Source organism: Larus michahellis, chromosome 9, assembly GCF_964199755.1.
Source record: "Larus michahellis chromosome 9, bLarMic1.1, whole genome shotgun sequence".
Lineage (NCBI taxonomy): Eukaryota > Metazoa > Chordata > Aves > Charadriiformes > Laridae > Larus > Larus michahellis.
The window spans coordinates 21,591,157-21,606,102 of NC_133904.1; the positions used below are offsets into that span (position 1 = coordinate 21,591,157).

Consider the following 14,946-nt stretch of genomic DNA (forward strand, 5'->3'; position numbering starts at 1 on the left):
CCTTGAGGCCGGACACTATATCAACAAACTTCCTCCTCACCTTCCCAAGCTTGCTGTTTCTGTCATCTGCCCCGTGGGACTTGCATCCCTCTTCCTTACATCAGATTTTTCCACTGAAGTCTGCGGCTTCAGCGTGATGTTAGAGCTCCTTTGCACAAACTCCCACCTGCTTTCCTCAGAGAGCTGCCTGCACACTGCCACAGAAGATTTCATTGTCAACAAACAAAAGTTACACACAGCGAAATTTAATGAACGGTAACGCTCCTTAACTGTACGCTAAGCCCAAGCTGCATGTAATGATGTCCATCTTCCACAAGGGATAGCCACGCACGAACTTTTTCAGGCAAGGAGGTGGGAAAGGCTAGATATACACACAGTGCAGTAAATTAAAGAGTAAATTAGGCTTCTGAGAGGTAGGGCAAGCTTCTAACTGCCTGAAGCTCAAAGCAGCAACTAGTTGGGAGGTGTCTAAATGAACAAAATGGAAGGGGAAGAGTGTCTCTGGAGAGCAATGGGAAGGGCACGTGTCCAGATAGTCTGCTGAAAAGATGCCCTCTTAAACATGCTCCTTTAATCTGGACAGGTGGGAACACCTGGAAGACGAGGTAGATTAAATATGCAGCGTAACAGCAGAGTACTGGTGGTGCAAGTGCAGGGGGAGATCAATATTTCTTCTCCTATGATTAATACACTTCCTGGAAATTCCCATTCTGGCATGGTGGAAAAACATTGCCATTTTATTAAAAGTACTCAATTGTTTCAGCTGATGAAAGTGTATCAGAATTTTTTTAAACGTCAAAAAAGTTGTTCAGCTTTCTAAGCAGACCTCATTTGTCTCACCAGTGCTGCTTTTGAGGGCCCCAGTGTGCCTTAGGTGTTTTCCTGGGACTGGAAACTATGACGGAGGACCTGTGGGACAGCAGAGCCCCTCAGGAGCTGCAGGTGGAGCCTGGGCAGAGGGTCTCAGGGCATCAATGCTGGCACCACGTGTCTGAGTTCCTGTAAGTGAAGAGATTTGTGTCGCACATCCAAACCCAGCTCTGAGCATCTTTCTTTTTCAAAGAAAGAAAAAGCACACACCATCCCCACAAAGACCAGCACATTTAACCAACAGAAAACAAAACCAAGAATAATTTTAAAAGCTTTGATTCAGATCTTAGTCTTCAGTTCTTCTTTGTTTCATTTTTATTGACATTAATTAGTATATGTCAGGCTAATAGCATTAAGAAAAGATTATTTTTTGTGTTACACAGAGTCCCATGCCCTCGAAACAGGCCTGGCCCAGGACTGTCCATGACAGTCTTTGCAGAGAGCAAGTCACACTGAGGTGTCGACCTCTCTTCACCGTTTTAGGTGTTGTTTTAGATGGTCACATACAACATAGGAAGATTCATGCCCCATAAACGTCTGCTCTGTACCCATCAGAAAAAGGGTCTGAGGGTCATAAGATAGCTCAGGTTGGAAAGGACGTCGTCAGGTTTGTAATCCAACCTGCCAGGAACACGGTCAGACCAGGTCATTCAAGAATTGATCCAGGCGGATTTTGAAACCCCCCAAGGACAGGGAGTGCACAGCCTCTCTTGGTGACCTGTACCAAAGCTTGGCTGAGCTCATGGGGAAAATTTTTTCCTTATATCCAGAATTAACTTCTGCTTTTTTACCTTCCAGCCATTGTCTTTTATCCTCCCAACATGCACCATGGTGAAGGGCCTGGCCCTTCATAAACTCTTCAAAGGTATTGGCAGGCTGCGATGAGGTACCCCTCAGCCTTCCCTTCTCCAGGCTGGATGAGCTCAGCTCCCTCAAACTCAGACCAAGTGCTCCAGCCCTCTACTGTCTTGGGCCCTTAACTAAACCCACTCCAGCTTCCTGATGTCTTTCCCGTATTTGGGATCTGAAATCTGGATGCAGTAACCTGGATAATCCCCTCCCTCAATCTCCTGGCTGTTCTCCTGGTCATACAGCCCAGGATGCTGCTGGCCTCCCTTGCTGCCAGGGCACATGACTACCTCCTGTCCCACATGAGTCTTCGAAGACAGCCGTGCTCCACGATCTGCTGTGGTCTGGGCCAAGAGAGGGGCTGGGCAGGTCTGGCCGTTCTCCTGATACGGAACCTGGCAGAAGGATGGAGGTGGCCTCACAGCAAGACTCACCTAAAAACCTGGGGTGAGTGAACACAGATGGAAAGTACTAGCGTGAGAGGCTGGAGTTGCAAAATGCCCTGGACCAACTTCCCAGACTATCCATGTGTCCAAGGGCACAGACTGGCCTCCTCTCTTCTGCACCTGCATGTCTCAGCTCCCTTCCATGAGCTCTGGCTCTGCCCTGCAAACCCACTGGTGCATGCCCTCACCTTGTGTGGTCACACAACGTGGCTGCCTTTGCTGTTTTCCTCTCCTGGGAACTTTCCAGCCTGTCTCACTCCTTACCTTGCTCTGCCCCCCTTCCCCTGCCCTCTGCCCAGCCTAGCACGGCAGCGCAGCCTGGGCTGGCTCCATGGCAATGCCCACTGTAGGGTGCTTCAGGGCTCTGGGCATTCACGCCAGAGACCCAGCCCCTCTGAAGGGCACAGCAGCACCTGAGGGGCAGAGAGGGGTGTCATTCCCACATCAGCCCAAGCTGAGGAATGGCCGTGATATGTGGAGACGGAGGCCAATGTCTCTCTGTGTCTCCTGGATCCAAGAAATCCTTATTGCCCAGTGCTGGCAGCTCTTCGCTGCCAGCCCGTCTCACCAGCACAAGGCTCCTGGCCTTGGGGCTCCTAAGGCTGCTCATGCTGCCCCAGCAACGGAGCAGTCTGCCCTGAGCTGGTGCATGCGTAAATAGGTTTATCTTTGTCATTTATTTCCTTGTGGAAGCACAGAATTGTTCCTATGCTCTTCCCCAGGGTTGTCCCTGCCACCAGAGAGCCTTTCCACAGGGAAGCGTGTCCATGCTGCCCTGGATGGCCTCTCCTGCCCCATCCCTGTGCTCACTGCAGGGCCCCAGGCTGGTGGTGCTGCTCATCAGGGCGAGCGGTTTTGTGGTGCCAAAAGGAGACAATCATAGGCAGATGCCTTGTGATCATCCACCTTCTCCAGCTGCACTGGGCACCCACATGTGAAGGCTCAGTCCAGGCCTCCTTCCCCACCACGTCGCCCCTGCCCTCCTCTCCTGAGCCCATGGAGAACCCAAACACAGCAACACAGCCTCATGGGGGACGATTTCTTCAGCCTTTTTTTCACTTCAGCTTCGGAAGAAAAGCCAGACACTATCACTGAGGAAATCCCTTTTATTACAGAGTTGTGATGTGGGAGGCCAGCTATACCATCGTACCAGACACGTGTGTACAAGGGCTGCTGTGTCAGGCCAACCTGGCTCATGCCTCTGGAGAAGTGCGGTAAATGCAGACATTGCTAGAAAGACAGGATTATTACAGCCAAAACGTGAAAAGCACGGGAGGTTCCCAAGAGAAGTTGGAAATCACTTCAGAAGAGACAGGGACATCTTATTGCTGCTGAAAGACAACCAATTGAATCAGCTTCTTCAGTGCATGTTTGAGCTCCTGGTTCCTCATGCTGTAGATGAGGGGGTTCACTGCTGGAGGCACCACTGAGTACAGGACTGTCACCACCAGGTCCAGGGATGGGGAGGAGATGGAGGGGGGCTTCAGGTAGGCAACCATGGCAGTGCTAGCAAACAGTGAGACGACGGCCAGGTGAGGGAGGCACGTGGAAAAGGCTTTGTGCCGTCCCTGCTCAGAGGGGATCCTCAGCACGGCCCTGAAGATCTGCACATAGGACAGCACGATGAAAACAAAACACCCTAAAGCTACAGAAAGACTAACCACAAGAAGCCCAACTTCCCTGAGGTAGGAGTCTGAGCAGGAGAGCTTGAGGATCTGGGGGACTTCACAGAAGAACTGGCCCACAGCATTGCCATGGCAGAGGGGTAGGGAAAATGTATTGGCTGTGTGCAGCAGAGCATTGAGAAACCCACTGCCCCAGGCAGCTGCTGCCATGTGGACACAAGCTTTGCTGCCCAGGAGGGTCTCGTAGTGCAGGGGTTTGCAGATGGCAATGAGGCGGTCGTAGGCCATGACGGTGAGAAGACAATACTCCCCTACAATCAAGAAGAGAAAGCAAAAGACCTGGACAGCACATCCTGAGTAAGAGATGGCTCTTGTTTCCCAGAGGGAACTGGCCATGGATTTGGGGACAATGGTGGAGATGGAGCCCAGATCAAGGAGGGAGAGGTTGAGGAGAAAGAAGTACATGGGGGTGTGGAGGCGGTCATCACAGGCTATGGCAGTGATGATGAGGCCGTTGCCCAGGAGGGCAGCCAGGTAGATGCTCAGGAAAAGCCAGAAGTGCAACAGCTGCATCTCCCGCGTGTCTGCAAATGCCAGTAGGAGGAACTGGGTGATGGAGCTGCCGTTGGACATTTGGTCCCTCCAGAACCCAGGTGCTGTCCAAGGAGGAAAAGACATTGACAGTTTAGCGCAAGCTTCTCTGAGAAAATCTCTTCTGATTCTTACAGAAAACTTCCATACCACGTCTCTTCTTCTCAAGACTCCCTTCATGTTTCTTTCTCTCTTAAGTTCTGATTTGCTCAGGCTGAATGTTGCATGAGGAGCAGGGGCCTCAACTGATGAGCTCCTTAGGAGTAAGACCTGCTCTACAGCAGTTTGTACACTGAAGTGGTAAAAAGCCCCACATATGAAGGAGTTCAAGGAGGATGGACACCCTGGGCTGAGTGCAGGAGCCTGGATGCAGTGACCCTGTGGGAATAGTCTTCACGTCCTGCAAGGGAGAGATTAAATTAGCACTTGAGCCACCTGCCTCTGGAAAAGTGCCCTGGGAGGGATTTATCTTTTCGAGTTTTACTTTTCTAAGCAGTGGTGTTTGTCCGGGTCTTATTCAGCCACCACTGAGACATACCCTGCCTGCCCATCAGTTTACCACCCTGCATCTGCAGGTGGGATCACAAGAGAGCAGCAGGTGAGCAGGGATGGACTATGTGCACATCCTCGCTCGGGAGGGGGCACCCATTACAGAGGAAGGCTGCTCAGCATCTTCCCACCCCGTGCTCGAGATCATGGGCTGTAGCACCGCAATTTAGTGATACACTTCCTTCATTTTTAGATGCCCTTGTCACATTGGGGGAGCATTCGTTGAAGGGACAGAAATCCTCAGCTTCTGGATTGCTCTCGGCATGAGCTCTAATGAGCTGTGAGAGGCAAAAGGATTCCCTGTGCAGAGTCAGGAGAGCTGGTGTCTCTGCCAGTCTTGTTCCCAGCTGCCCCATTCTGCCTCTCTCAGGTGGAGGGTGATCACATTCAGAAGTTACTCCAAAAAAAGAACTGGAGAGAGCGGGGTTTTCCACATCCAAAGGGCAGCTCTCCAAACTCCTCTCTATCATTTTCAGCCTAGATGAGCAGGGAGTGACACAGAAGGTATGGCTCCTCACTCAGATGACCAGACCAAGCACTCTGGGGTGTTGCGTCCACACCTGACTGAGGTCTCAACACTCCCTCTCTAGCCAAGGGCATGCAGGGCTCATGTCATCTGACCAAGTACCCACGCTGGAAAAGGCCCAGCAGTATTTCCACAGCCTCAGTATCTTCACTGCTTCACTTGTTGGGCTCTTAGCACAAAGATGCTATGGGAGCACTGCACCCTTGTGTTGAACAGCTGGACATGACACTACAGGGAGACAGTAAAGTCTCCTGAGGTGGTGCGGCTTTCAGAGAGAGTCTGCTTGTTTCCTAAACCCCATTGACTGCACTGCCCCAGTGAGGATGGGTTAAAAGACGGCGAGGCAGCAAAAGAAGGGATCTTCTGAAGGACCAGTTGGTGCATTCCCCAACCCCCCAGGTGGACTTGCCTGGGGTCCCAGAAGTCAGAAGGGGGCTGGGACACCTCATTCCCATGCAGACACAGCTGTGTCAGGATGGTCAGGGTCAGCGTCTGAGCTGCAGCTGAAACCCCCATCCCAGCGTGCCTGAAAAAAGAAACAGCAGCAGCACGGGCAGGTGGAGAAACACGGAGAAATACCATCATTCTCGTGCCAAGGCAAGCAAAGAGGCAAACACTCTGGAGTGTCATGCTCTCACCCAGCTGTGCACAGTTCCCCAGACATCGGCACATCGACTGCTCCGAGCCCTCTGTTACACAGGAGGAAACGGGCACGTGTAAGGAGAGAGGCAGCTCTCCTCTGCTAAAGCTCTGGCTGCAGAGGAGGTGGCTCATGCTCTGGCTGCCCCCGTCTTCATGGTAGAAGCTGTTGCGGGTGAGAGAGGGGACCAAGGGCCTTCCTCAGAGGAGGAACCGGCAGGGAGTTGCCCAAATCCACCCACCACAGCACTTTTGACAGCAGTTTCTTCTCCTCCCCTGACATATCTCCTCCACCTGGAGCTGTTTCTCTGTCTTTCCCCATCCCACTCACTCTGCACTCAGCTCTGCCCTGCAGAAACCTGCCAGGGGCACGATGCTGCCCAGGGGTGCCTCTGTGTCTGTAGGAGCTAAGGAGCAGGTTGCAGAAACCCTGGTGTGTCTGTAAAAGGGAGGTTGTGGCTGGGGGGCAGCTGGGTGCTTTGAGGTGCTTCTCCCAGATTTGCTCATCTCTCAGTGTAGAGATTGGGATTCTCCAGCTCAAAACTCAGACAACCAGGCAGAGAGTCAGGAAAGCTTCTTCTCTTCCCAGTTGCCCTTACCTGGATGTGCTTCTTGGAAAGTTGCCTCAGAAATGTCCTGGGGGTGATCTGGAGCCGTGAGCAGCCCTGATTCCATGCAGAACCCTCCTGAAAGCAGAAGGACCGTGCCATCCTCCCATGGCTTCTCCCCACAGCCGGGTGGGGAGCTGCCTGGGCAGGCTGAGAGCTGACCCCAGCAGGCAGCAGAGCCCCTGCCCCAGCACAACCCCCCCCTGGGGTGCAGGGACCCTGCTCTCAAGGACAGCCCTGGGCACCCCTGGCTCCACACCTAACTGCCATGCCCGGGAGAAGGGAGCCGTTGTGCCCAGTCCCTCTGACAGCGCGGAAGGGACACCCTGCTCTGGAGCATGTCCTCCTCCACACTAAGGAAACCCTGACAGCCGTCCTGACGGATCATATCTGTCTGGGGATATGCCACCTCTAGGACACCCTTCCGGGTTACTCGCGTGCCTTGCCCTGCTGCCAGAGACTGAGATTTCTCCCCCAGTGATCTCTCCTCTGCTGTTCCACCCCAGACTGCCTTACCTCTGCCCCACTCGTCTCTCCTTGGCAGCACCCATTCAGTTCCCTCAGCCCTGCTGCCCTTTGCAGAGGAGATGCTCCTGGGCAGAGCTGTCTCTCTACAGCACTGCCAAGTTGCCACGAACTCCTTCCATCCCAGGAGTCTGTTCCCAGCTCAGGAGCACCAGCCCAGGGCAGCACTTTCTCTGCCTCCTCTGGGCTCCCTTGAGGTGTCCCTGGGGGTCCAGGGGAAGCTGATGTAAAAGAGACTGCAGTGATCGCTGATGTTCCCTCCCTCAGCTGAGGAGAGACACTTATTTCCAGCAGTGTCATTACTCCTATCAGAGACAGAGTTAGGTCCAAGTATCAGCTTTTCCTGTCTTATTATTAGACAAGACACCCAGACACTGACGAGGAGGGATCTCCTTTACCTGTGCTGAGGGAAGGGATTCAGCTGAGTCAATCAAGGACTGGAGAAGAGAAGGCTCTGGGGAGACCTTAGAGCCCCTTCCAGTCCCTAAAGGGGCTCCAGGGAAGCTGGGGAGGGACTCTGGATCAGGGAGGGGAGCCATGGGACAAGGGGGAACGGTTTTACACTGCAAGAGGGGAGATTTAGATGAGATGTGAGGAAGAAATTGTTTGCTGTGAGGGCAGTGAGCCCCTGGCCCAGGTTGCCCAGAGAAGCTGTGGCTGCCCCATCCCGGGAGGTGTTAAAGGCCAGGCTGGATGGGGCTTGGAGCAACGTGTTGTGGTGGGAGGTGTCCCTGCCCAGGGCAGGGGGTAGCACTGGAGAAGAGAAGGCTCCAGGGAGACCTTAGAGCCCCTTCCAGTCCCTAAAGCCAGGGGGTGGCTTTAGCGTCCCTTCCAACCCAAACCATTCTGGGATTCTATGATTCTAAGGTATCTCATCTTGGGTTTGTAGTCCTGGGGCTGGAAGGGCAGTCAGCTCCCTCCAGAGCCTGCCACAAACACACAGGATGCAAGATTCCTCTTCCCTCACCTGTGCACAAAATGGGCACCTGCTTGTGAACTGCTTGTCTCAGCTCCCATGCTAGTGAATGGATGTGGAGGTCAGGAGTGAGTTGTTGAGGTGCAAACACTTGGTAACATTTGAGGGGCAGGAAGCAGTCCAAAATATGTGCAGGCAACTGCAAGCTCTAATGGAGCAATTCTGAGGGACGAGGCATGGAGGCTGGAGAGAAACCCCTTTGGCCCAGTGAAAACACAGCAGATGCCCACATTTAGTACAAGCTAACGTGTCCCTAACCCTTATTATGAACATAATCCATATGTTCAGGGCAGCTGATAGAGGTCTTCATCTGACCAAATAATGTGCCAGAGAGAAAGAGTGCTCAGTCCCTCCCTTTCTCTCCTCCATTAACTGTATTTACTAGATGTCCAGTGACTATAACAACAGTAGTCTCATGGATGACTACGGTGCTTCACCTAATCCAGTCCAGCAGCTGAATATATTAGCCAAATACAGGCCTGTAGTGCTAATTCACATACGAAAACCATCCACCACAAGCGGAGCACACAGCCGACAAGGGAAGCACAGGACCTATGGACAGCTGTCCCCATTCAGAACTCAACAGATACCACGGGTCGTCTCAGACAGATTTGGTCCTTATGAGCAAGTGATTGGTTCCCACCACTGCCGTGAGACAGGGCCTCTCCCATCCCTTTCCAGTAGGTGCTGGCAGTGCTTCTCCCACATGCTTTAGTCATCCCCTGGGTGATACAGTCAAGGAACAGGTCAATGATTTTCACAATGTTCCTGGGTCATAGGATCTCTGTACCCAAGGGTGTTTTCGGCAGCACCTTGTCCTTCCTGGAGACCATCTTCACCTCCCTCCATCACATGCCCCCTAGGCCATCACAGAGCGCAAAACCTATTTCTCTCTGTCCTAGTGGACAGCAGGGTTTGGTCTTTCTGTGCACACCCTATTTCAGCCGTACATTGCCATCTGCCATCTATGCCAGCATGTCTCTGCTCTGAAGTGAAGTCTTTGTTTATGCATGGTATTGAGTGAGGGAGAGCTATGATTTTGTTTTAAATGCTGACCCAGGAGCTGCCTTCACCTGATATTTGTCCCACAGGTTCCCTGGACACATCAGGGACGCAACAGGGTGCTGTGAAGGTGCTTGTGTTATTGTGAGCCTTGGACGGGGCTGCATAACTGGCAGGCTGGCTCTGGAGTCCCTGCCTGCCACTGCAAGTGCTGCGGGGCACACTTTCCGGTGCCCCCACACCTCCCTCCTCCCTCCATTGTCACCCGCTGCTGTTAAACCCCAGCAGAGCCCTTCCTAAGTCCCTTGGTCTGTGTCAGCCACACACACAGATCTAGAAGGCGTCTCAGTTCTGGGCATCTCAGATCATGGGAAGTAACTGCATGGGGATGGGCAGCTGTGCTGAAACGGGCCTTTCCACTGCACACAGCAGCGACCAGCGTGACTGGCTGGCACGCAGACTTCTGCAAGGGATGGAGATCACCTTTCATCAACATTCCCCTTATTCCGTTCACAGAAAGAAAACTGAGAACATTTCCACTGTACATAAATAAGGAAACACCAACTGGCTTAAAAGAAAGAAGCAAGACATTAAAGAAAGGAGCGTAGTTTACCCAGGTAATGCCTGCCCCCTTTTCAAAGGAAATCTCTTCCCCTTGGCCCTTCCCATCCCACAGACATGCTCAGTACTGCACGCTCCCAAAGCAATGGCTGGGGCGTTGGACACCACATGCCTGTCAAAGTCCTACCTACTTACACAAACCAAAAGAACAAATGATGCATTCCTGAAGATGAAACATGCACCGTGCACCCTGTGTGCTGGCCATGGCTTTCTTGAGCACTTTCCTCAGGGCCTCCCTGACCTACCTGTTTCTCAGGCTATAGATGAGGGGATTGACCAGAGGCGTCAGGACGGTGTAGAAAAAGGAGAACACTTTGTTGAGCTGCCTCAGTGGAGCTGTTGTGGGCAGCAGGTAGACAATGAAGAGGGTGACATAGAAAATAGTGACAACAATGAGGTGAGAGGAGCAGGTGGAGAAGGCCTTCTTCCTGCTCACACTGGACGGGATCCTCAGGATGGTAGCTACGATGCACACGTAGGAGACCAGCGTGGACAAGAAGGGGAAGATAATGCTCAGGAAACAGACGATGAAAGATACGAGTGTTACCACACTGGTGTCACTGCAGGAAAGCTCCAGCAGAGGGGTGAAGTCACAGAAAAAGTGGTCAATTGTCTTAGGGCCACAGAAATTAATCTGTGATAAAAAGGCTGTGACTGTTGCAGACACAAACACACCCACTAGCCAAGATGCAGCCACCAGCTGTAGACAGACCTTCCAGGTCATGCGTCTTACATAGAGCAGGGGCTGGCATATGGCCAAGTACTGGTCATAGGACATGGCCCCCAGCAGGTAGCACTCAGTAGCTACAAAAGAGCTGAAGAAGTAGAACTGAGCCATACAGCCATGGACAGAGATGGCCCTGTCCCCAGTTAGGAAGCTGGCCAGCAGCCGGGGCAGGGTGGTGGAGCTGTACCAGGTCTCCAAGGAGGACAGAGTGCCCAGGAAAGTGTACATGGGGGTGTGCAGGTGCTGCTCTAACACCACCAGCACAACTATGAGGATATTCCCAACCACAGTCACCAAATAAATGATGAGCAATAGGAGGAAGAGAGGAATCTGGAGTGTGGGCATATCCCCCATTCCCAGCAGCAGGAACTCCGTGGGTGATGTATGGTTGTCCCTTTCATGTTTTTCCATACAGCTTTGTTTATCTTTCTTTTCACACTTGCCAGGAAGGAGGCCTGTGAGAAAACACATTTATTTCTGCATTAAGTTGAAGAAAAGCCATGAGGGACATTGCTGCTAAAAAACCCCAAACAAACCGACATCTCATATCCTTTGCCTTTGTTCATAGTTCTTTTTTGCTTCCCTCCGCATCAAGAGGAGACAAGAGGGCAAACCTGCTTGTCCGAAGAGCACTCCCTCTGACCGCAGGAGTGACTTGCCCCATGGGGCTGCCTCTTCCTCACACTGGAATAAAAACATCATATGCATTTGCTCACATTTTGACCCGCGTTCTTGTGCTCAGTAGTTTTCCCGGCATAACCAGAATAAACTGCTGAGAACTGAGATCCTTTGTTCTCAAGGAAAACCAGTGCCATGACTTGAAACACATTGTTTCTGTCAAAATATCAAGGCATGTAAGCTGTCTTCAACTAGGAGAAAGCTGAGTACAGCAGCGGGTGAGTGGTTTCAGCTGTCTGAAACGCTGCTCTTCAGAGATTATTCCTGCCCTGCACGGGCCAATTTCTTACATTGACAAAGAGCAGGTCAAGAATTTCCAGCTTAGATGAAGAAGGGCTTTTCAATGAGTTTATGACAGAGGTCACTTGAACCCACATTATGTGTGAAACAGTAGAGGAAAAGGTGAGAAAGAAGGAAAAAGTAAATTAAGGAACAACTGTAACTGTGCATCAATCAGGCAGCATGGAAGAGACAGGGCAGGGGAGAAGGGAAAAGATAGGGAGGACCGTTCACTTCCCATACCCCTCTCTTCAGCAGTGGTTCCTGGGGCTTTGGGGCTGGCCCTGCCCATGAAGCCGAGCAGCAAGACCTCAGCATGGCCAGCTGTACTCATGGTGCTCCGCGCTCAGCACGGTTGGCCTCCGGGAGGAGTGTCCCTGGGGTGGCTGGGCATGAGGTGGGAGAGGAGCAGGGTCAGAGGCATGGGCCATGCCCAGGACATGCCTGATTTAATGGCTAGGGAAAGTCCGTGCCTGTGATACCCCTGGGCGGTGCTCCTTGAAATAATTTTTACTCTAAACATTGTCAAACTCACCTCCTGAGCTGGGATGGTTTGCTTCTGGAAGTGATGAAGACAACTGGCTTTAGCAGAGCTGACTAGGATTAGCAAAGCCCTCCCCGCTGGATGGCCTGAGCCCAGTGGGAGGAGACGGGAAGGGCTCAGGAAATCTGGTCTCAAACACCCTGCCCAGACTCATCCCTCATGCCTGCCAAGGTGAGTGAGTGTCCCCAGCTCCAACACGCCCCAGCCCAGCTGCGACTCAGCAACCCCAGCAGCGCCGGGGCTCGGGGTGTCTGGGGGAAAGCGGGAGCTGCGGTGGGGACACGTGCAGCAAAGGACAGGGCTAAGACTCAGCTTGTACTCACAAACATTCAATGCACAAACATACAGGAGCAAAATCCTGACTCAGCCCACCCAGCACCCACCTGCAGCCCTTAGCACGAAGGGGTGACCTCTGGGCTCATGGCGCCTAGGTACAAAGACCAAGGTCGGGCTCTCACCATCTGCCTCTTCCCAACCATGTCCTTCCCTTTCCTGGGCTTTCTCCAACCCCTGGGACAGGGCTAAGGCATTTCTCTGACCTTGCCGCCTTCTCCCTGCAGCTCCTTCAGTGATTGCACAACGGCGTGGGGTTGATAGCACCAACGATTCCTTTAAGGACCAACCCACAGGTCTGCTCTCCTCAGGGACTGCAAAGAGCCTCGCTTAATTTGCTCTCAAAGGAGGCTGCAACTTCTGAACTCCTGGAAACTTGTTAAACTCCTCTGGCAAGCCCTGCCTTTTCCCTTAGCACTGTCTCCTTCAACTCTGTGTCCGGCTGCTCTAGAAAGCAGACTGAGGTAGGGCAACCATCAGGACTATCCTAACTCACTACATAGTCATAGAATCATAGAATCATTTAGGTTGGAAAAGATCCTTAAGGTCACCAAGTTGAACTGTTAAGCTAGCACTACCAAGTCCACCACTAAACCATGTCCCTGGCATTTGCCACAGCTACACAACTTTTAATTACCTCCAGGGATGGTGATTCAAACACTTCCCTGGAAAGCCTCTTCCAATGCCTGACAACACTTTTGGTGAAGAAATTTTTCCTAATATCCAATCTGCAGCTCTACTGGCACAGCTTGAGGCCATTTCCTCATGCTATTGCTTGTTACTTCACAATAGAGACCGACCCCCCCGGCTACACCCTCCTTTCAGGGAATTGTAGAGAGCGAGAAGGTCTCCCCTCAGCCTCCTTTTCTCCAGGCTGAACACCCCCAGCTCCCTCAGCTGCTGCTCATAACATTTGTGCTCTAGACCCTTCATCAGCTCCATTGCCCTTCTCTGGATCCGCTCCAGCATCTCAGTGTCTTTCCTGTAGTGAGGGGCCCAAAACTGGACACAGCACTCGAGATGGGGCCTCACCAGTGCCGAGCACAGGGGGACGGTCACTGCCCCAGTCCTGCTGGCCACACTATTCCTGATACAGGCCAGGGTGCTGCTGGCCTTCTTGGCCACCTGGGCACACTGCTGGCTCATATTCAGCCGGCTGTCAACCAACACCCCCAGGTCCTTTTCTGCCGGGCAGCTCTCCAGCCGCTCTGCCCCAAGCCTGGAGCATCCATGGGATTGGTGTGACCCAAGTGCAGGACCCAGCACTTGGCCTTGTTGAACCTCATGCCATTGGCCTTGGCCCATTGATTCAGGCTGTCCAGATCCCTCTGCAAAGCCTTCCTACCTTCAAGCAGGTCAACACTCCCGCCCAACTTGGTGTCATCTGCAAACTTACTGAGGGTGCAACTCAATTCCTTCATCCAGATAATTAATAAAAATATTAAAGAAAACTGTCCCCAATACAGAGCCCTGGGGAATACCACTTGTGACTGGCCACCAACTGGATTTAACTCCATTCATCACAAGTCTCTGGGCCGGGCCATACAGCCATTTTTTTACCCAGTGAAGAGTACTCCTGTCTAAGCCATAGGCAGCCAGTTTCTCCAGGAGAATGCTGTGGGAAATGGTGTCAAAGTCTTTATTGAAGTCCAGGTAAACAACATCCACAGCCTCTCCCTCATCCACTAAGCCGGTCACCTTGTCATAGAAGGGGATCAGGTTAATCAGGCAGGACCTGCCTTTCTTAAATCCATGCTGACTGGGCCTGATCGCCTGGTTGTCCTCTATGTGCCGTCTAATGGCACTCAAGATGATCTGTTCCGTAACCTTCACCGGCACTAAGGTCAGACTGCCAGGCCTGTAGTTCCCTGGATCATCCTTCCGGCCTTTCTTGTAGATGGACATCACATTTGCTAACCTCCAGTCAACTGATGTTGAACTGTGATGTTCTCCTGTGAGGGAGTTATCATCCCAACCCTTCCAAATAACAAATCCCTTTGATGCCCCAGGTATAGCTGTGGTGAGTCCCATTTGTATAATATACATCCCACTGTTTTCAGTGTCCCGTAGTTAAATCATCTTGGAGGTAACACCATTCTGGGATAGCAACAGCTGCACATTTTGTACGTAAATCCTCAGCCAATGTCAATATTTTCCAAGTGTTAGGTCTATTCCACAATGGTTACCTTGGAACCAGAGACCAGAAACTCCCATTTATGGACCAAGTTATTGTTCTTTCCCAATGATATAAATATATGTGCTTGCCATTTCAACCCTGAATTGAGTAATCATTTTTTTCCCCTTGTATAAAGTTTCTTCGAAAAAGTCCTGGAGGTCCCCACCCAACAGGGAGTATGGGTAGATGATAGCCATGTGATGGAGGGGCTTTTGTGCTATAGGGATTTTGGGTAGTCATACTTGTAGTGTTTAGGGTAGGGTGTGGGGTAGTTTCTGGGACCAGAGGTAGTGGTACACAGTAGGGTCCAACTTCTCCCTAAGCAGAATCTCAAAGGAAAATTTCATAGACCTTCCTGGAGCTATTTAGACCATATGTCCCT

General features: G+C 52.0%; 2 protein-coding genes across 2 annotated transcripts; both read right to left on the reverse strand.

Annotated features, from left to right (window-relative positions):
- Positions 1-3,487: 3,487 nt before the first annotated feature.
- On the reverse strand, positions 3,488-4,423 carry LOC141748267 (olfactory receptor 14J1-like). Its single transcript, XM_074600015.1, has one exon. The coding sequence runs from the start codon at positions 4,421-4,423 to the stop codon at positions 3,488-3,490; it is 936 nt and encodes a 311-aa protein (XP_074456116.1).
- A 5,645-nt stretch (positions 4,424-10,068) lies between these two features.
- On the reverse strand, positions 10,069-10,965 carry LOC141749005 (olfactory receptor 6B1-like). Its single transcript, XM_074601950.1, has one exon. It carries the CDS (start codon positions 10,963-10,965, stop codon positions 10,069-10,071), a length of 897 nt encoding a protein of 298 aa, XP_074458051.1.
- Between the last annotated feature and the right edge of the window lie 3,981 nt (positions 10,966-14,946).